Below are 21738 nucleotides of genomic sequence, written 5' to 3'. Positions count from 1 at the left end.
CCCTAAACTAAACCAAGGACCTGCCAGAGATTGTGTTCTGCTCCCTTCACTTGCGCTCTGCCACATCAGAAAAGGTTATTTGTGACCACAACTGGGCCCCATGCTGGTCCATCTAGTTTTACTCTGGATGTTTCACTGGAGTCAACATGAAATCACATGGCCTCTTAGGATGGCCACTGTTACAGACTCTTGCAGCTTATTTGGAAATAATGTTTTTGCTTCTATGAACCAGTGACACTAGTAACAGGGTGATATGGGGCCTCGGTGCCAGTTTGGTTTTAAATAGATTTTGGTCTAAACATATTTTTTAATATGCAACAATTGGGTTAGTCTAATGACAAATGTCATCCGCTACCATTGCCAGAGCAACATGCCATTTCCATTAGGAGTAATGTTTCCTGGCCAGATGAAGGCATGGAAAATAATTTCTGGTCATCAACAATTCCCTTCAGTTTCACTGATCTGATTAAACTTAGCAACGGAAAGAGGAATTTACAAATTAGATGTTGTTCTCCGTTTATTGCCAAAATGTTACTTTCCACTACATCCAGGAGATACAGTTGAGATCTCATCAAGTCTCAGCTTGTGATAACATTTACTCCATAAATCTCGATCGCAGCCAGTGAATGAAGTAAGCATTAGGCCAAAGACCACATAATGGATGAAATCAAACCTCTGCCGCCTGGAAGAGAGTTGACCTTTTCAAGTCTTAAACGTGTTCAGCTTTCCGGTTCTAAAGAGGCAGCTAGGAATTTATTCTTGGTATTCTCTTAACCATTTCCCGACTGCCATGTTTAGCTGGCTAGCTGGCCTCGTTGAGACAGAAATAAAATAAGGATATTTCCGACGCTTCTCTGGATATATTTGAAGAAGAAAGGGGAGAAGAGGTGAGTACACAAAGAAAGATGCTGTGGAATAGTCCTGTCTCCTCCCAGAAGTTGGAAAGAACTGTTGATAGACAAGAAATGGAAGATGAAAAATCAGCTTGTGTGTCTGATTCATTACATGTCCTCTGCTGGACCGGATCTGGCCCCATCAGGTTGTAGATCTGACATAGTGACGAGGCCAGCCCAAGTCATCTGTTCCTAACGGCAGAATTCCAAAGACCTCTAGTACAAGACCCCATTTCTCCCTTAATTTCCCACTCCTTTTCCAAAAAATATTCACTGACTGCCTATTTGCCAGGCTCTGTGCTGGTGCTGGAAGTACAAAAATTCCCACCCTTATGAGGTGCACAACCCAGCAGATGGTATAAGATGGATAAACCGATACAACAGATCATGTACAATAAGCACTATTCTGCAGGCATGGACTAGGTCTCCTGGGAACACAAAGGAGGGCCTGAGGAGAGGAGGCAGGTGGTGAGGGTAGGGAAGTTAGAAAGGGAGGGGATGCCTCAGGTGGGTTTTGGAGTGAGGGCAGTTCCTAAAACAGGTGGTGGAGCCGGGCTTTGTAGGCAGGGGGGACAGAGTGCACACAGGTTCCAGGAAGGGCTCTGGAAGAACCAGCTTGCTTCCAGGGCTCAGGGATCCTGCAGGGACTCAGTGCAAATTCCAGGAGTCTGGGGACTGCATGATTCTGGAATCAACTGAATCTCTCTGGGGCCTGATAGACTGGAACGATCCAGGTTTGGTCCAGACTCGTACTGCTAAAGTGAACATACACCAACTTAGAACCATAGAAACAGAGCACGGAGCTGGAAGGGGTCTTTGCAGCTGTCCGATCAGACCCCAAATGTCACAAATGAGGGAAATGAGAGAGATAAACTGCTAACTGGCTGTTGAGCCAGGCCTGGACATCAGGGGGCATGCTTTTCTCAGGCTCCTCTTAGTTCCTCTCCCAATACACTGATCATCCAGACCCAAAACTCTGGCGTCCTGTTAGGAGAGAAAGAGAGGGTCATTCATCTCATATTGTTGTACTCTCAACTCATCTAATCAACAGGTATGACTTAATGGGTTAAAAGAATTAATAGAATTAAGTGATTATGGAAATTATAATTAATGTAAATGATTTTATAAGAGGCTCAAGAAGGAGCTCTACAATTTTTGCTGAAGCTTGGGATCTTCTTGATGAAAACCTAGGGCGCTCTGCCTGATCATCAGCAGCTGACCACCACAAGTGCCAGTCATGGGAGGACAGCAGAGCGAGCTGTGGGCCGAGGGCTAGGACCCCTACCTCTCCCATCACTTGCCATGCAAGCAGACACTCTCCCTGCCAGCATCTTTGTCTCGCCTCTGCTGGCCATCGCAAATATCATGCCAAGCTTCTGGATGGAGCTGGACCCAGCTGACCGAAGCCAATAGGAATAAATAGACTGAGACTCTAATTCTGAACATTCCTGACAAAAGGTGACCTTGATTTCTTCTTACCTTTGTGCATGGTGTGTGTGAGTGTGCGTGTGTGTTATTATTTTCAGAGAATTTTTATTAACATAATGACTGGCCTGATATTGGATACCATTATCATATCTCGTGGGTCACTGAAATGAGATATAATGGTTGGACAGGCTGATTTGAAGCTTGGAATTGGGAAGGCAAAGGCTTTTCCCCTAAAGCCAGCCTGTCAAGCATATAATTGAGGCTTTTCACCTGGTCAGCACATACGTCAGTCCCAAGCAAAGGCAGAGGCAAGTTCCAGGTGCTTGTCAGAATTCTTTAACAGCTTCTGGCCTGTGTTTTTATTTTCTCTTGACCTCTAATCTTGGAATGCTTGTGTTCCCGCATACGAGGCGCTCTCTGAAGCCCTCCAAATAACACTTAGGGCACGGTAGTCAAACCCGCTTTACACTTGGCAAATAACTTTTAGCACATGACTTAGGGAGTATCAGAGGCTCCTCTGTCCAGATGTTTAAATAATTTCTGAATATCTTTACTTTTTTGAAAAAAAAACAAAAACAAAAACAAATACCCAACACTGAAGAACCTTATCAAAATTCAAATACATATTTTTGAAAAGGATAGACCCTTAAGCTTCTTTCCTCAAAGCTCTGTCTAGCGAATCACCCCAGCTGATCTTTGCTGGGGGTAATTTTGGTCAGTCTGATGAACTAACATGAATTGAGTCTAAATTGCAAAGAGTGTATATTTTCATGTATCTGGGTAAACGACTGTACCTTTCTTTTTTCCTCCGACGCTATCTGGAGATATCATCTGGAATAGGACCTTCTACTGTTTTACTCTGGTCTTCCTTGATGATCTTCAAGGAGACCAGTTAGTCCTGGACCATATTTTGAGAACAGGGTCTTAAGTGCAAACACATTTCTCTTGCTCATCCTCTCCTTTGAGGAGGAGTGGTGCTGACCGTCACCCGTGTGTGGGTCCTGCTGGTGGATCAAACTGGGAGCAGGTGGAGGAAAGTTTACGGCTTACTGTGAAGGCCAAGTTTAGGCTTGAAGTCATGTATCTGGAAATGAACAAAGTGGCTTGTTCTGTTCCCAGAGGCCCTTGCCCACTCCTGTTACGTTACTTTGAGCACATTCTGTGATTTCTCCGGAGACAGTGTTGAGACCTGCATGTATCTCTAAGAGGAGGTGCATCTGTGAGCACAGGGGGCGGGTGGATCTGCCTTCTGTCTTCAGAAGACAAACCACGCTTATGGGACCTGGGGCCCTGTGAAAACAGCCCAGACGCTTCTCTCAGCCCCACAGCACTTACAGCTGGGCAAGGCATGACCTAAGGATGAGCGGCTCTGCAGAGGCCGGGAGACAGACTCAGTGACCTGGAACCCCTCTGTTCTCCAAGATTTTAGGATTCTGTGGTTTTCTGATTGTGATGGAGCTCCCACTTGGCTAAAGAAGGAATCCGAGGCCGACACAGGGATATAGAAAGAACACTGCAGTGGACTGAATGTCTGTGTTGCCCCCAAATTCATGTGTGACTATCCTAATCCCAATATGATAGTATTTGGAGGTGGGGCATTTGGGGGGTCATTAGGTCCCAAGGGTAGAACCCATATGAATGGGATTAGTGCCTTATAAGAAGAGGCCAGAGAGATGGCCAGCACTCTGTCCACTGCGTGAGGCCATAGCAAGAAGATAGCTTTCTGTAGTCCAGGAGGAGGGCCCTCACCAAGAACCTGACCATACTGGTACCTTGATCTCAGACTTCCCACCTCCAGAGCTGTGGGAAATGAATGTGTGTTGTTTAAGCCACACAGCCCACGGTGATTTGTCATAGCAGCCTGGACTAAGACAGGAATAACACTTGAATGTGCCAGCTCTCCCCGCTCCAGCTTTCTCTCTTCTCCCTGCCTTCAGCTCAGCCCAACGTGGACATTTTGCCTTCTGTTTTTGAGAATTCTATCCAACTCCCCATGGGACCACCCTTCTATTGAGCAACTCCCTTCAGGCAATCCTTTGTTGTTCCTGACCAGGCTTTGGTGCTGCCCCTCCAACCATGAGGCTCGCACACACAGTGATCCCAGTGACTCGGGGTCCAGGACTCCCAGCAGGTACTACAGTTACTCGAGAGGATGGGATCTTTCCTGTTATAGGGGAGAATAAATCTCTTCTGGAAACACCGTCGCTGTCAGCAGAGGCATGTGCATTTCCATTTGATGAAGTAATCCTAAAGGATACAGACATCAAAGATCTATGTTTGGGGCTGTTATTCAACTTTTTTTTTTCATAAGCCACTTAATCATCAGGGCGGGGATTAAATGAGGGAGAGTCACTTGGGAATTTGCACGTGGTACCTTGTAGGGTAAGGGGCTGCCTGCTGGTGTGTGTACAGTCACAGTGGAAAACAGGCCTTTGAACAGCAAGGCGCACAGGGCACAACAGGGCTCGCACTGTCAGGCACACAGGACGGATGGTTCCCAGGAGGCCTGGGCCTGGGCGCGGGGGTGTCACTGCTGCAACCCCTCCGCCACCCAAGGTCTGCCAAAGCACAAGCTATTTACCTTGAAGGCTCGGGGGGTGTTTTGGGGTCTGCCAGCCCCAGCCTCCGGCCCAGTGGAGGCAGGCCTTCCTTGGAAGGCCCCTTTTCAATCCGCTCCCCTCCTGTCCCTCTCATTTCGGGCCAGATTAGCCTCTGAAGTGACTACTCTCCCTCCCTCCAGCCTGCTGTCCACTGTCAGGGCACGGCGGCCTTTGACAGTGACCTTGGATCTCTGCTTAGATCTCTTCAGTGGCTCTTCCTTATCCATAGGATAAAGTCTACGTCTGAGGCCCTTTTGGACCAGGTCTCAGCTCCCTTCTGGTCCGAGCCTTGGGTTCTCCCATGCACACCCTAAAGTCTTCCCTCTCCCTCTTCCTCCTCCTCCTCCTCCTTCCTTTCCCTCCTCCTTTTTCCATTATTTCCTTCTACACTTTACATATGCAGCTCCATCAGCCTACGATGTCCTTTCTCATCCTTTGACCGTGTGAACTGCTACCAATCTGTGGGCAGCAGAGACACTGCTATGTGTCCACCCCACCCCAGCTGTCCTGCCCCCGGGCACTTAGCTAGATTGTGTTTTCAGGCCCCTTGGAATCTAGGTGGAGCTGACAACTGTGTTCTGGCCAATGGAAAGTGGATGGGAGCAAGGCACATACTCCCAGGCCTAGCCTTCCCAACCTCCTGCATGCCCCTCCACACTCTCTCCCTTCCTCTTCTCCTGGCCACGTGCAGCAGATCCATGGAGACCTCAGAGGCCCAGAGGGTAGTACAGCCACTAGAAGGAAGGAGACTGCTCCCTGAAAACTGCATGGAGGTGACCTTCCCCTCCTACCAACAGCACACCCGCACTGAACTGCGGGGCAGGGAATAGCCCGCACTGCATCAAGTGCTGAGACTTGATTTGGGGGTTGCTTATTCCAACAATTAGCCCATCCTGACTGTATGGCCCCCTCGAGAATCACGCTCTGGGTAGGTAGCCCCTTCCACCCTCTTCCAAACTCTGTTCTCTCTCCTCTATATTTCTCCAGTACCTTCTTTATACCTTCCATTCATAGCTATAACCTATTTATTTGTGCATCTGTCTCCTTAACTAGGCTGTAAGTCCCCTTAGGACACAGACTGTGTTTACTTATCCTGGTATTCTGAGCACTCAGTTGGTTCTTAAATATGTGTTGAATGAATGCACAAATGTCTCTCTCAAGTGAGCAGGACAGTCTGGCATGTGTGTGACTCAGGGAGGTCTCCCCCAAACTTCCCACTACTCTGAGGCCAGTGATTCCAGCTTCTGTGCTCTTTCCACTGGTCTCCCACGCCATGCGGCCCAATGATGGAAATACAGTACGTGGCTAATCTCCCTCCATTACCAGATGATAATTTCCACTTGAGCAAGCAGCGATAGAGGTAGGAGCTGTCACTCTCTCCTCCACTAACAGCCTTCTGACAGATAATAGCTCTTGATGTGACATGGGGTTTTATCCCCCAGTATTTATGTGGAAGGAAGGGAGGGGTGGTGGTGGGAGCCAAGGGCAACACCATTGTGGGTGGCTCTGTTTGGGGGCTGAGCACTGGTTATTGGAAGAAATAGAGGAAAGGGAACTTGAGGATAATTCATCTCTCTTTCAATCCCTCTGCTGAGCTACTTTCAGCTCCCAGGGGTGTCATTCTGTTTGTAAGGCACCAAATTAAAATCAGATCAGCACTTTACTGGATGCCCACCCTGGGTGAGTCTGAGTGGGCACAGGCAGATCCATTTATCAAAGGGTTTGATGGCTTCAGGTAGGTGACAGGACCTCTCCAAAGATACCACATATGAACCCCTCATGGTGAGGCTGCCCCTGGCTAGAGATCTCCTTTCCAAGTCCCCATAATGCCGAGGTTCCTGGGATGGCTCAGAGGTGACAATGCTGTGGCACCGCACAATCCTGCATCATCAAACACAGATCCTATGATGCTCCCCGCAGTGTACACGCCCAGGCAGGAGGGTGGACGGTCGGGGAGCTACAAGACCCCGTTCCTGGAGCACTCAGGTTGACCCATGCCCTCCTCTAACCAGGTTCGAAAGGAGCCCTGAACTGAAAGAAACTCTCATAGGTCATATAATTGCTATGTCTCCTTCCAAGAAAGACCATCTCTTACACCATCCAAATGGATGGCTTTGATCTCAGTTGTCTTTTTCCGCTTGAGCAAGATAATGCCGTAACTTCCCTTCATGCTTCAAACATAGTTCTTATGATCATGAAGCTCACCTTTTCTCTCTCTCTCGTTTTTATCAAACTCATGCCCCTGTATGTTAACATTTAAGATCAGTTTTTCCCGCCGCCTCCTCCCCTCCCCTCTCTTCTCCTTACATCCTGCTGTATTAGACTGAGAGTGATAAGTGCTGTAACAAAGGAGATGAAGAGGATACTCTGGCTGAGGGGAGTTGCAGGGGCCCACTCCTAGTTTCCTTTTGGTTGGAAGAAGAGGACAGTCACAACATGACGGAGGGGAGGGATTGTGGTAGAGAAGAGCATGGTACAGAGTGAGCAAAACTGGACTCAAACCCTACCTGCCTGAGGTTAGGGACAACACACAAGTGGTATGACATGAACAGATTAACTTCGCTGAGCCTGAGTTTTCCCATCTATAGAATGGGGATATTAGTACCACATGAGACAATCTCGGGGAGGACTGAATAAGATAATCTATGTCTTGGCCCCCTTGCTCAAGGAAAAGACATGTCCCCTCTCATGCCCCTGTTCCTGTCCTGCCTCTGCCATCGAGCCCCAGGAGAGCCCATAGAGGGCGGATATGCATCCAGCTCATCAGCTGGTATGTGTCAACTGTCCAGCCTCAGAACCCAAAAAGCAACTCCACACAAGCCACGGAATAATGACCCCCCTCGAGGGGAGAAGGTGAGAGTGAGGAAGATCTTGCCCCTTGCTCCACTCACCATCCAGCTTTCTCTTTTAATGGATCTATAATTCTAACTCCTTCTAGTTCCTCTAGACTCATTTTCTAAACTTGTCTAATCCTTCCTACTCACAATGTGTCAATGACGAGACACTCTCCGAGGGCCTACTGTGAGTATGGCTAAGACTAGACAAAGGGTAGTTGGCCAACTAGGTAGGAATGTAGAGATATGAAATCTTAATTCTCTTGATCCAAAGAGGATTCAACTCAGTTCAGTATTTTTTGGAGGGGAAGCCTATTAATATGAATCACTGTCCTGGACCTGAGCAGGAGAGTGAATAAGAGTTAGTGACGTGTGGTCTCTGCCTCCCGAGGGCTTTCCACCTAACGAGAGGGCTGGGCCCCTCCCACTGTGGAGGTGGGCAGAAGGTCAAGAGCGCTCCGACAGTGCCTGCTCTGAGAGCGAGGGCCTGAGAGGCCTTCATGAAGATGTGCTCTTCCTACTGGGCTGGCTAGGAGCAGGTGAAGTGAGGAGGGAAAGGGTGTTCCAGGCAGAGGTGGGAGGGATGGACAGAGGTCCAGAAACAGTAAAGTAGCAAGCCTGTTTGGAAAAGAAGAGTAGTTTGGTTTTGCTGGAGGGAAGTAATGAGTGATAGGGTTCAAGCTATTGGCTGGGAGAGATCAGAGATGCCAGGGAAACAGAGAGAAGATGTTGTAGCTATGGAGAGACACGCAAAGGTTGTGAGCAAGGGATTGACATGTCAACTCTAGAAATACAAAGTGGGCTACGTTGTGCAGGATGTGCGGAATGGGGCTGGGAGGCAGGCCAGGCAGGTGGCTGCTAGTCTGGCAAGAGACGAGGAGGCTGCTAGCTCTTGAAGTACCAGGCAAGGCTGGGAGTCCTTGGTGGGGGTAGAGCTTGTAAGGCCCACTTTATCTCCAATGCCTGGAGAAGGGCATCCTCTGCTTTCCAGACAGGAGACCAGCCCAAACCAACGTCTGCTGGGCGGTTGGTTGGCGAGTGATTTCCAGAACACAGCTGCTCACTCGTCCCCTTCACACCACAGGAGTGGCCTCATGGCCCTGTGGTGATCCTGTGTCTTGCAGAAGCTGCAGGGTGCCTAGCACCGTGCCTGGCTTGGATCCCTGCTGCTACCTGGCCTCCCTCTTTGCTGGCTCCATTCTCACCGCAGATGTTGGGCAGAAAAATTAAACCAAGACAAAGGCAGATATCTAAGAAGGTGTGAGAACCCCTCCTCGGGTGCCTCTCTCAGCTGGTGCTGACCACATTCTTCACCATAAACATAACCATTCCTATTCCAGAGTTTGTTCGGGGTAATTTTTTTGGGCTGGAACACCCCCCAAGGACACAGCCGTGTGTGAGCTGACGTCTGCACCAGCTGGCCTCTGCTGCTTCACACATCAACGCCTCATCACGACGCAGCCCTGGCTCTACAGGCCGCAGCACAGCTTCCTTGTGTGTTGAGAGGGCACTGGGAACGGGAAGTCTCACTGAGTGGGTGGGGCGTGGGGAGAGGGCGTAGGTACTTCCTGAACAAGAACAGGGCCTTTATTAAGACTCGACAGATCAGCCAGGCACCTCTGTGCTGACCTAACGCTTGTCGTGGGCAGGCAGAAGGTCTCCTGTCAGAATGCTACCTCTCCTTTCCTCCAGAAGCATACAGCCCACTCAATAAGACTGTCATGACCTCCTGACAGCCCCGAGTTAGCAAGCTTTACCCATAGCTGGTTTTCCTGTAGGAAATGAATGACAGCTCACTGAGATTGGGTTGGTACACCTCCTTCTCACTACACACTCAACACGGCCCCTCAGGTAGCCCTCCCACTGCTCCCCAGGCTGAGAGAATGGCATCTACAAACTTATGGGGCCAGGCAGCATAGCAGCCAGATTGTGCTCCCAAGGCAGATGTGCTACACATGGAAGTACCCCGGCCTGGGTCTTGTTACGACCTGATCCCCCTGGTAAGGTACTGCACACAGTACCAGGTCTGCGGGACCCCGCCCGGGAGCATTAATTACCACCAGAGCCAGAAGAATCGGCAGAGTAGCCTCACCGCAGTTCTCGCGAGCTCCAAAACCTTCCCACCGCACTGCAATTCTCCTACACTCGCCACTGTCCCTGCCCACAGGGGTTCCACACCCATTCGCTATTTTCAAAGGTTACTTTGCAAGAGTGGAGAATGACTGAGAGCTATTGGAGAGTGGATGTGTATAGGAAGCACTTGGAGAGGAAGTCATTGATGATGCTACAAGGAAGTCACTTCTGAACTGACAGAATGAGGAAGCTACTCCAGTCCAGTGACGGTCCAAGCCTCCCTGTTCTGTCACCTCAGGGCAAGGGGGAAGACTCTCTGCCCAAACTCGCTCAGGACATGAACTCACCAACTTTTGTAGGCACTGGACTCACACGTGTGATAACACTCCCCAGCCCTGGGCTGTGTCAGAAGGAGGGACCCCAGGGAGAATTAAAGGCAGCTGGCTGACCCTCACAGGGTTGGGTAGCAGACATGCGGAGAGGGGACATGCCCCAGTGCCATGGGGACACAGAAGAGAGCGCTGCCTGGGGGCATCTGAGAAGGCTTCTTTGAGGAGCATGTGGTGTGGCAGAGAGTCCCATATGCAGATTCAGGGTCCTGGGTTTGAGTCCTGACTTCTCTAATAATCAGCCCAGGGGGGATGTTCCCCATCTCAGGCACCAGATTCCTCACCTGATTTCTACGGCAATTTTCCAGCATTGAAGTTTCAGGGCTCTGATCAGGACAAGCTGAAAGTGGAGGGACAGGAGGGAAATCTGGGGTCTTCACAGAGGTGTCTGCTCTCACCAAGTAGCATAGAGACAGGATGGCCCAGTAACACATGATAGCTTAAAAAAGCTATCATAGTAAAAAAGGAGCCAAGGAAAAATAATTGTTAGTGTTTCTTTTCATGCCATCTGAGCCAGATGCTTGGTGGGATTCGACGACAGAAATCCAGATGTGTGGCAACCCGTGATCACGAGCTAAGTTCAAGGTAAAAACTGATTGTACCGATTAAATTGTTAAAAAAAAAAAAAAAAAAAAGGAAGCTTAAATAATGCACACGCCCTTGACATGTATAGAATGTAAATCAGTGATGTTCAGATTACTGCTCTCAAGCCACATGGGGCCCTTTTGTGGGCAACCTGCAGCTCCTGTAAGCGCTCACATTTCCGGATTCCAGCGATGCACCACCCTCCTAGACTCTGCAGGGCTTGCAGCAGGCATGCGGCCCTGCTGGTTAATGATGATTGCAAAAGTGGCTCCTGAGTCACATAGCTGAATACCATTCGTGTAAATATTTAATCCTGCTATCTATGTGGAAACTCAATGTTTTGGTTCCACCGTCTGTCTGTCTCTTATATGCTCATCCACATAAACGTCTGTCTTAGACAGCAAGCTTTAGACGGCTGGGACAGCATTTAAATTGTCTTAATGACATGACAGAGACTCCCATATGGACAGACCTTTAATAAACGCATCTTTGATCTTGAGGAGGAAAGAAAGAAGAAATTCTCATCTTTATCTCTTTCTTTATGGCTTCTCCCTCTAATGCCTGGCTTTGACACGGGAGCCAGAAAATGGACCCTGTTCCTTGGAGCAGCACGTCTCTATGATGACAATGGACCCTCTGCAGAAGTGACAGTTTCGTAACTGGTGCCTTCAAAAGGGATGCTCGCTGTTGCTCGGAGCGAGGAGAGAGGCCTCAGCACGACTCTAGTCTTCATCCAAGAGGAGAGGGGCTCGGAGTCCAAGAGCCAAGCGCTGCCCACGCTTGGGGTGGCACAGCATGCCTCTCTTCTTTTTGGCCTTGAACTGGCTCTTGAGTGTCATGTTCTCCTTTTTTCCAAGGCTGGCTGTAACCAAGCGCAGAGGCAATGCCTAGTACTCAGATGGCTGTAGAGGGGATCTGTGAAGGGCTCGGCTTCAGACACTGCCTCCTGGGGGCCATGGGCAGGCAGCATTATGTGACTCTCCTCCTTTCCCGTTTCCGATGGCTGGGGGCGAGACCATGTCAACAGAACAGGAGGCCTGCAGAGCAACGCTTGATGCCAGTCTGGGAAGTATCCGGACTGAAGAGACTCGTGAAATAAGGCTCTGGTTTGCCCTCAAGCTTTGGCCCTCACCATTTCACCAAACAGCTCTCGTCAAGGCACCAGTGGCCCCATGCTGACAAGTGTAGCCAAGAGGTTTCAGAACTCACTTTGCTTGCCCTTTGAGCAGCACTGCCCGGCCGCCCGTTGCTTCCCTCCTGTGTCTCTGGCTTTCTTTCCAGGTCTCCTTTGCTGGTTTTTCCTCATCACCCCAGTCTCTAAACGTTGGTGGGACACAGGTTCTCAGACCTCATCTCATTTCTGTCTACACTAGTCCCTCAGTGGCCTCATCCCTGCAAATGGGGTTAAACACCTTCTGCATGTTGTTGACCCCTCAAATCATAATTCTGTCACATGCCTCCCCTGCACTCAGGTCACTCCCAATCACCTACTCACCATCTCCACCTGGAGTTGAGCCTGCATTTCAAACTGAAAGGTCCAAGGTGTTTTCCTGACACTCCTGCCCCGACACCTACTCCTCGCAGTCTTCCCTATGCCACTGCATGATGCTTCCACTCTGGCCGTTGTTCAGGACGATCACCTTGGAATCTCCCTGACTTCTCTCTCTCTCGCATCCCCTGTCTGACATGTCAGCGAGTGGCATCATTCTGCAGCCTGTCGCCTCACTGTTACCAGGACGAGGAACCACCATCTCTTGAGGCAGTCTCCTCCGACATGGTCGCCTGCTTGCCCCTTGCCCACCTTCATTCCATTCTGCACACAGCAACCAGGTTCTCCTAATAAATGTGTGTCCTTCATGTCACTTCTCAGCTCAAAACCTCCAGTGGCTCCTTGGCTCACCCCTCGTAAAAGCCCTGCCCTCACCGCAATTTTCAGGATCGACTTCCTGGGTACCTGGACCTCATCTCCTACGTCTCTGCCCCGCATGCACGCCTCTCCAGCGGCACTGGCTTCCTCTCTGTTCCTCAAGTACATCAGCCATGCTCCTGCCTCGAGGTCTTTCCATTAGCCGCTCCGGAATGCTCTTTTCCCAAATATCCACATGGTTCCTTTCCTTACTGCCTTCAAGTCTTCATTCCAATGCTGCCTTCTCAGTGAGATATTTCCTGGTCACCTCACCTAAAATTACCACGTCTCAGCACTTCTGTCCCCCTCTTGCTGTCCCATCTTTCTCCATGGTACTTGTCACTCTCTGACAGACTATTAATTTATTGTCTGTCTCCCGACTGGGATATAAGTCCCATGAGGCAGGGATCTTTGACTCCTCGGTTCATTGCCACATCCACAGTGACTAACACAGTGCCTGGAACACAGCAGACCTCTAATTGGTGGATGGATGGAAGAAGGAAGGAACTGGAACATATTTTTGTATATAACTCACTGGCCATACCATTTCCTCTAGTTACTCAGAGAAATGCCTCCCAACTATGCCCTTCCTCTCTGTCGTCATCCCAACACCTGCTCTTTCTATTTCCTCAGTGGTTTTTGCAGCTTTTCCTAGAAAAATGAATAATTGGGCTGCCCGCACTTACGCTCAGCTACTATGCAATGACGTGTCATTGAATGGTCCCTGCACTGGGCCCCCTCTACCTCATCAATGCCTGACACAGTAAGTGCGGACAGGCATTCTGCCCAGGTAGGAGAAGTTGCCAGAGCCATCGATGAAGGGTGATAATACCTTTTTCTTAAAAGACTACTTAGTTTTTGAGCTGAAAAGAACTGGCAGATACACTATATTGTAATCTTTTAGCAGTTTCAAAGCCTAAGATACTAGTTTAATTTAAACATGTATAATTTATAGCAGCATTTCTCCCTTTGCATTTCTTTCAAAGGGCAAACTATGAAGTTCTGAAGACAAGAATATAGTTTCCGGGGCCAGCCTGGTGGCGTAGCGGTTGGGTTTTTGCTCTTTGCTTTGGCGGCCTGGGGGTCGCAGGTTTGGATCCCAGACGTGGAACTATACCCTGCTCACCAAGCCATGCTGTGGGGCATCCCATATACAAAACAGAGGGAGATTGGCACAGATGTTAGCTCAGTGACAATCTTCCACACCAAAAAAAATATATAAAATAAATAAAATAAAATAATATAGTTTCCAAGCCATAGGCTTGCCTTTTCTGCAAATCTATTAGGTTCTCAATTGCTTAATAATTTAATCACATCAACTCTGCATTGAACTGGACTTCCCCAACAGACACAGTCCTTTGGACTCATTTCCTGGCTCTGTTCCCAAGTCTCCCATGTTCGTTTCATTGCACGTGTCTGTTTTCCTCTTGATATCTCACTTTTTCAGATACTCCTTCCCTTGCCCCACTCCACTGGAACTATTCCACCACCATTTCCACAACTGTAGGAGCGAGGCTCCCACTCTATCCTCCCGGGACAAGGCTGGCTGAGGACAACAAGCAGATCCAAAAGGCTCCTGCAGCCCTCAGGAAAGGTACAAGGTGAGAGGAACACCAGCTTCCAGGGTCTGGTTTCGCCCATATTCGGGCAGATCTCGACAGAGGCTCTGTCCATTGGGGTAGGCTGGTCGCTGGGCTCTTCTCAAAGCTCAGCCAGAAATGTGGGTAGACAGGCCTTGTCAGCGTTTTCTGCTCTAGCAGCAAAGAATACTCCATGCTGGGAACTCCTTGGTATTTATTAATTTAACGAGCAAGACAGGGAAGCAGCATACTTCTCCTTGGAAGCTCTTGCTTTAGGCAGAGAACAGAATAACTGCATGTCTCTGTGGATGACAACTGATCAGTAAGAAAGCAGTGGCTCCTGTACGCTTTTCATAACACCCACTAAGAAACATGCACATCACCATTAATCAGGAGCTAGGGGCTCGCTCCAGCTTAGGACGGAGAGAGGAGCCACGATGCCAACTCCTGTGTTTCAGAGGTAGGCTTCTCTGCGGCTCCGAGGCCGACTTATTTATTTACCATGCCACTCAGTGCCATAGACATCAACTACTCCACACTTCCACCAACAGAATAACTGAAGCCGCCAGGCACATTTCCAGAAAGACCCTCAATGGCACCATTGCTCACTGTTGTGATCCATCAAAGGCCTCGTCTTCCAACTTGCAAACGACTTAGTAGAACACGAAGCCCCGCTTAGGTTATTCAATTATGTTGTTACCAGTCCCGTGTTGTTTCTGTGTTTTAATTTTGTATGTGCACCTTGAGCAGAATTATCAGAAAGGGAGCAGTTGACAGATGCATTAAATCCGTCTCTGAAATGAGGGAGCAGAGATTTGTTCTCTGTTAACATCTTTGGCTGTCTTCTTCCCTCCCTCCTCCGCCTGTTTCTTCTCCTAGATCCCCAGTTAGAACTCAGACTAATGAGTGAAAACACACAGAAATCAATCAGGGAGTCTGAACGCAATGGACATAATTAATGCCTACTCACAAGGCCAAGAGATTAGACTTACTATATTTACATACATGTGTTAGGATATACATGCACACGCACGCCTACACTCACAGGATTTTAAAACTAATGGAAGGACTGTGATTTTCTCTGGGTCAGGCCCCCTGACAGTCCTGTGGCCTCCTTCAGGAGAGAAGCATTTGATCAATAATGGACACCCTGCTTTCCCTCGGTTGCGCTCCGCAAGCCTCAGTGGGTCTTGCTCATCTCCCTTTGCGCTTAGGGAAGGTTTCTGGCTTCCTGCCCTCACCTGCCCAACTCCATACAGCAAATGTCTTGCTTGGCTATTTAACCTGTTTGGTTCCTTGACCATCCTAGGTACTCAATGTTTAGGAACATGTTTTTAAGTGGGGCTGCTTGAGAGGACAGAAACACACCTACTCAAATACGTGAACTGTAAGAGAAAGATTGCACACAGAAAGAAGAAGAGACAGTGTGGTCAGAGCCAGAGACGGAAGTCACATGAGATGCAGAGAGTAGCAGAAGCTGGCTGTGCATCACAATCCCCGGGGCCTTGTGAAAACACAGATTTCTGGGCTTCACCCCAGAGTTTCTGAGTCAGCAGATCTGAAGTGGAACCCAAGAGTTTGCATTTCTAGCAAGTTCCCAGGTGATGCCAGTCCTGCTGGTCCAGGGACCACACTGTGGAGAACCACTGGGCTTATCTGATGAGAGCCTGAATTTCCATGATTCATCGTCTTTCCTACACTTGTGAGTCGATACCATCTATCACTCTCATTTCCATCCCAGCAATAGCCTATCCGACAATCTGCCACATGAAGCCCCAGAGGAAGATATTTGGCTCAACTGCTATCACCTAATTGTATTCCCTCAAATTCCTCTGGGCTTCCCCAACCCTCCCATTTTGCACTTCCCCAGATCTTTGAATCTAACCTCCTTAAGAGAAACTTTTGGCTCCTTTCCCTATGAGAAAGCCAATGGTGCTTGAAGTATACTGTGAAGGAGGCAAGAATCCTGCTGCTTGGTGGAAACCGCTCCTTTCGAACAAGCTAGGAGCAGGAAGCCTGGCCCCCTGACCAAAGAGGGGGAGCGGAGGAGGATGCCTGATTTAAATATAAAGAGTCCGCCTCAGCAAAATCTCAACTGTCTTTTAAGATCAAAGATTCTAAAAGGAATGTGAGGCTTTAGAGATCAACAGCAATTATTTCACAGCTGTGACTAACTTCTATGAGTAGCAAATGATTGCAAACAATGGGACAAACGCTGCTCCAGGAAGATAAGCTGTAAGGAAAGGCTGTCTCCCAGAACCCCGCCCAAGACAGAGGATGGCTGCTCACTGTTTCGGGGTTTCTCCTCATCCATGCCTTCGTCCTCATTCTCAGGGTCGATGTCTTCTGCCTGAGTGATCCAGTCCAGGTAGCCTTTGAGGTCCTCTTCCAGCTGTTGCTTCTCTCGCAGCTTTTGGAAATCTCCCCGAGCCTTGGCCTTCTCTCTCTCTTTGGAAAACTCTCTGGTGAGAGAGAGCAGAGTGGGCGGGGCAGGGGAGCACACGGGAGGCAGCGGGTCAGGCAGGAAGGATGGAGATAAGAGGAAACAAAAGTGTTAATGGCTTCACACTAGGAAGCTGGCCCACATGCCACTACTTTCCATAGACAGCTATCTCCAGTCATCCCAGGTTTTGTCTTTACTTTCACATGAATGGAAAGACCCACTGAAGGGGACATTCTTGACACAGGCCACCAGAGTATAAGGGGATGGATGAGATCCATTTCCCTTTGTTCTGGGTCATGATCTCAGGCTTTGCCTTTATTAACAACTATTCTTCAATGACTGGAAACTCCTTCCAAACAGTAACCCAAAGAACCTCCACAACAGTTATGGAACATGCATTTTCACTCCTCCTAGTACTGGGTGGCAGCTGAAAACCTCACAAGAGTCTCTGGGTCAGAAAAGATGTCAGGACCAGTGGTGGTGCTGAAGCCCACTCATCCACACTGGCTCCTGGGAGACAATTGTGCACATTTCCTCCCAACTCTGGCTTCAGTGATGTCTCCTTGCTGGCTGGAAATCGGCCATGGTGGAAATATTTACACCAGGGAAATGGGCAAATGTTACAAACCAGGGCTTTTTTTTTCCCCAAAGAGCCAATTGTTAAGTATTTACCAGTACACCACTGATTTAAGACCCAGGAGATTTACTCTCCTCATTCTCTGCTCTCATTACTAGAGTTTGTTCTGCCACTCTTAGCATGCCTGGAAGGATTTCTAATCTAGAGAAAGTTCTTTCCCACATGGAGACAAATGAGGATTCCAAACACAAGAAAATGTCCTGGGAGCTGCCCTTTCGGTTAAAAAAGAAATCTAATCGGAATGGAAAAATACATAAAATCAAGATGATATAAAAGTTAAATGATGCATTCAGTTTAAAGTAATAATGAGTAGAAATTGGAATTGGATTGGGATTTGCTGGTAGAAGGGCCTATTGAAAAACTTCCGACGGAATCGTTAATTTCTTTCCTATTTTCTGATTCTGTCCTTATTTTCTCTCTGACTTCAAATTTAATTTCTGAGCAAGGAGGGGCCTGGCAGCAGAAGGTGACAATCAAGAGGGCTAGTGCTCAACTTTCAAAGCAAGTCTACATCTTTTCTTCCAAAACAGGTATATAGGCGCATTTCTGTTTTTGATTTTCCGCTTGTGGGAAATGGGGCCCTGGTGGTGTGTGTGTTCCAAGCACTGGGCATCTCGGTTAATTCTTAGAGACATGAACGCCTTCTCCGACCAGGAAAGGCCTAGCTCACCGGGGCAGGAAGCTGCAGAAACCACCTGGAGGGATTTCTTGTACAAGCCAAACACTCTACAGAAAAGGCACCTTGGAGGGTAGGACACACGCACAAGCCAAAGGTGGACAAAGCCTCAGCTCCTGAACCCCCTCAGTCCTGCAGGGGCTCTATCTCCACACCCACTGTCTAGGATTGGCATTTTGCCTCTGCTGCCTAGGAGAGCACAGATTCTAGCACTTGTCATTTTTATGGCGAAATGGGGTTGGGGCTGGGAGTGGCCTAGGGAAATTTTTAATTGGCAGATGTCGGGGCTCTCAAGCTAATGAGTTCTCCTCAACTACTGCCTTAATGATGATCTGGTTTGGGTGGAATTATCTTTTTAAATTTGATCGAATCCAATTCTAATTGGATTGAACTTGCTCTTTCTTGGGCTTCCTGCCAACTGGTCGGTCCTTCATTTCCTTCCGAGGGAGTTTAACGCCAGAGAAAAGGGCCCAGATTGACAGTGAACAATGAAGATGGAAGCCTCACTTGGCTTTGCTCCCTTCCTCCTTTCGCTATCGGGGATAGGCATAGAAAGATGCCAGCCCCTCGGCCCCTAAACCTCTATACGCGGTCACACCTCCCTGGGGCTGTAGCCTTGCTCTCTGGAGACAGTCACTTCATATAACGGCTCCCTCCCCACGCAAATCAACTCCAGAAAGTGCACGTCAAGGTCCCCTCTCTTGACTCTGTTTCTGCCCACATGCATTTGCATTCTTTATTCCTTTCCTGTGGAGTGGGTTCAGGGTCGTAAGGTGACTAAAGAGTTGAGGGTTCACCTTAGCTCTGTTGGAATATTTTGCAGAAGGTTCAAGTTCTAGTTATAAAACAACTACTCATCCTTCTTCTGGAGTCAGGAGAATAGGGTTGGGAGTCAAACTGGAGTAGGGACAATTGACCCAGTCCTGTGTTACAGCATCTGCCCCACAGAATGAAAGCTCACTATCCATACCCCAAGAGCTCCAGGAAACCAAAAGGAAAATGAAGCGTGTTGAGGGTATGAAGGGGATGGAGAAGTGCCAGGGTCAGATCTGAAGTCCTGCTGGCTGCCCTTGGCTCCCATGGAGTGTGGGGCATAACCAGGCGTGTGGCTGGATGGAGGGTGAATTGAGGTATTCCTTGCCGGACCCCACACCGTAAGGGATTTGCTGGTGGCAGTGCCTGGCTCACGTTATCTCCTTGCCTGGAGGCCAGCCATGCACCTGCTCTGGGGACTGAGCTAATCAAGACACGAGGCCCCAGCCTGACAGGGGGCTGTGCTGGGACCAGGGACCGGAGCTGGCTAGACAATCAGTCACTGCCATGGGATTTGTCATAAGGCAAGGAGCACTTCTCTCGCCAGCAACGGCCAACATGAAAGATGAAGGGTGCAGTGGAGAGCCAGGGGGCCAGTGCTCAGTAATGTAAAGCAAAGGGAGGTGCACGTGGAAAATCCGATCAACCCAGACGGCCAGGGCTCCAGGCCCTCTAGTAACCAATATAGTTGACCCTCATTACTCACTGGTTCCGTATTTGCACATTTGCCTGCTCACTTGCCTTTATCTGTACCCCCACCTCAACACTCGCGTGCTCGTGCAGTCATCCTCAGACATCTGCAGAGGGCAAAGAGCTGGAGTCACATTCCCAGCTGAGGTCAAACAGGGCCGTGCTCCGCCTTCTGGTTTTAGCTCTCACACAGTAAACAAGTGTTCTTTTCACGGTCTATTTAGTGCCATGTTTTTCACATTATTGTGCTTTTTCTTGGTGATTTTTCTGTTTAGCCTGGCCCCCCAGCATAGTGCTGAAGCGCTGTCTAATGTTCTTAAGTGAAGAAGGCCGGGATGTGCCTTACGGAAAAAGTCCATGTGTTAGATAAGCTTCCTTCAGGCACGAGTTGTTGCGCTGCTGGCTGTGAGGTCAGTGTTAATGAATCAAAAAGATGTATTAAATAAGGTGTCTTTAAACAGAAACACACATGACGCAAGGTTAAGGACTGATCGCTTGACAAAACTGACCACAGGCCCCCAGGAACCTAACCCTGTGTTTCCCCTAAGAGAAGGGTTCAGTATTCGCCCACTCAGCGTTCCCGGTGACTTCACAGGACATCACTACCCAGGATAATGAGAGTCAACTGCATATGTTGCCATCTCTTCTGCTCCCACCCACCAGCAAGTACGTGCTGGCATTTCTCTTGCTTCCTTCTGGACCTGGATGTTGTGTCTTAACTGTAGTGCCATGGTCCAATGATGTTTAAGGATTGTAGAATGCTAGCCACCGGGCTCTCTGCTTTTTTGCGGACAGAGATATGCCCATCTCCCAGTAGGAAAAAGAACTGGTTGCCTACCCATCTAAGATACCCTGGGCCTCTTTGTCAACTGAAGGCACATATCTGAAGCCCTCTGTTTGTAATCACTTAAAAACAAAAAGTAACTGGAGTCCAGAGTCTAAGGACTTTCACCTGATTACTGCTTCAGGTGCAATTTCGAGAATCTCATCGTCACTGTTGTTTTAATTCTAAAAGGCTGGAGACCAAGATTTCTGGAGCGGGAAGCAAATATAATCTGATTCTTATCTGTAGTAACACCAGTCCTGTGGCCTGTGAGGATCAGCAGAGGATGAATGTGGAAGCACTTTGAAAAAATCCACGAGGTACATATTCTTTACTCAGACTCCATCTGGCCTTGCAGGAAAAAGGTGTTCTAGATATGTGAATATTGCAGATAAAGGACACCCAAAGGATCCTCTGATGACCAAAATCTCTGAATCTCCACCTTTTTAATGGAAGCTTTAAAGTGTCCTCTTCCCTACCTTCATGAGCAGAACACTCCAAGCACAATTCACCTTTTCTTGGTGACTGAAGGGTATCACTTATGAGGAAGAGTTCCTGTTTTGCACTGTAAAACAATATGATCCTTAAGTGACGGACGCAGGTTTTCACGCCCCCAAGTCCCAGAGTGCTCCATGCCTGCAGTGTTCCTGAGTTGGGGGCTCTGCTTTCTCTCAAGGACTATTAAGACTTGCAGGGTTGCCAGCTAAACAAGCTGCCCTACTCAGCCTTCCGGGTGGTGGCTCTGCAGCTTCCCTCCGGGACTCCTGTACCCCCTGGCTGTTTCCAGCACCTGCCCATGCTTCACTTCTGCTGCCTGCCTGCTCCTCTTGCCCGTCCTCACTGCAGCTTCTAAAATACCTCCCCACTCCTTGACTGTAATCTAAGGACACGGGATCAACCAGTCAAACGGGTTTGGGGACAGTGCCACGTGGAGGTGAGGAACAGAGGCCAAGGACTTACGGTACTTGGGTTTAATCCTGGATCCTCCATCTTTCACCTATTACAAGTTTAGTTTCCTCATCTCAGCCTCAGTTTTCTTCTCTATAAAATGGAGATGTGAATAGCACCTGGCTTCTGGGTTGTTGTGGGCATTAGATGAGCGAATCTACCTAAAGTTCAGAGCACAGAGCCTGACATAGAGAATGCTGGTTACTCTGAATGCATCATTGTGGCAGAATTTCATGGAGCTCTGAGACTTCCGAATGCTTCTGGAAAGCTGGCTTAATCAAAAGTATGCCTGATGAATAACATCTTGCTGCATTCTTGTGGTAACTATTATATTGTTATCCTGATTAATTAAGATGCTGACTTGAAACTGAAACCGTTGCGACCATGTGGTCAGCCAATAGGAGCCTGATTTCAGGTTTT

General features: G+C 48.7%; 1 protein-coding gene across 19 annotated transcripts in view; it reads right to left on the bottom strand.

Moving 5' to 3' along the window:
* Positions 1–21738, bottom strand: part of CACNA1C (calcium voltage-gated channel subunit alpha1 C) — a 596360-nt gene that overhangs the window by 152634 nt on the left and 421988 nt on the right. For all 19 annotated transcript variants that reach the window (XM_046654484.1, XM_046654423.1, XM_046654475.1 and 16 more), the window contains exon 9: positions 16578–16750. In XM_046654484.1, the coding sequence (XP_046510440.1) occupies positions 16578–16750 (173 nt within the window). The remainder of the gene's footprint in view (positions 1–16577; positions 16751–21738) is intronic.

Source organism: Equus quagga, chromosome 1, assembly GCF_021613505.1.
Source record: "Equus quagga isolate Etosha38 chromosome 1, UCLA_HA_Equagga_1.0, whole genome shotgun sequence".
Taxonomy (NCBI): Eukaryota; Metazoa; Chordata; class Mammalia; order Perissodactyla; family Equidae; genus Equus; species Equus quagga.
Note: the sequence above shows the minus strand (reverse complement) of the source record. Positions and strands in the feature narration are given on the sequence as shown.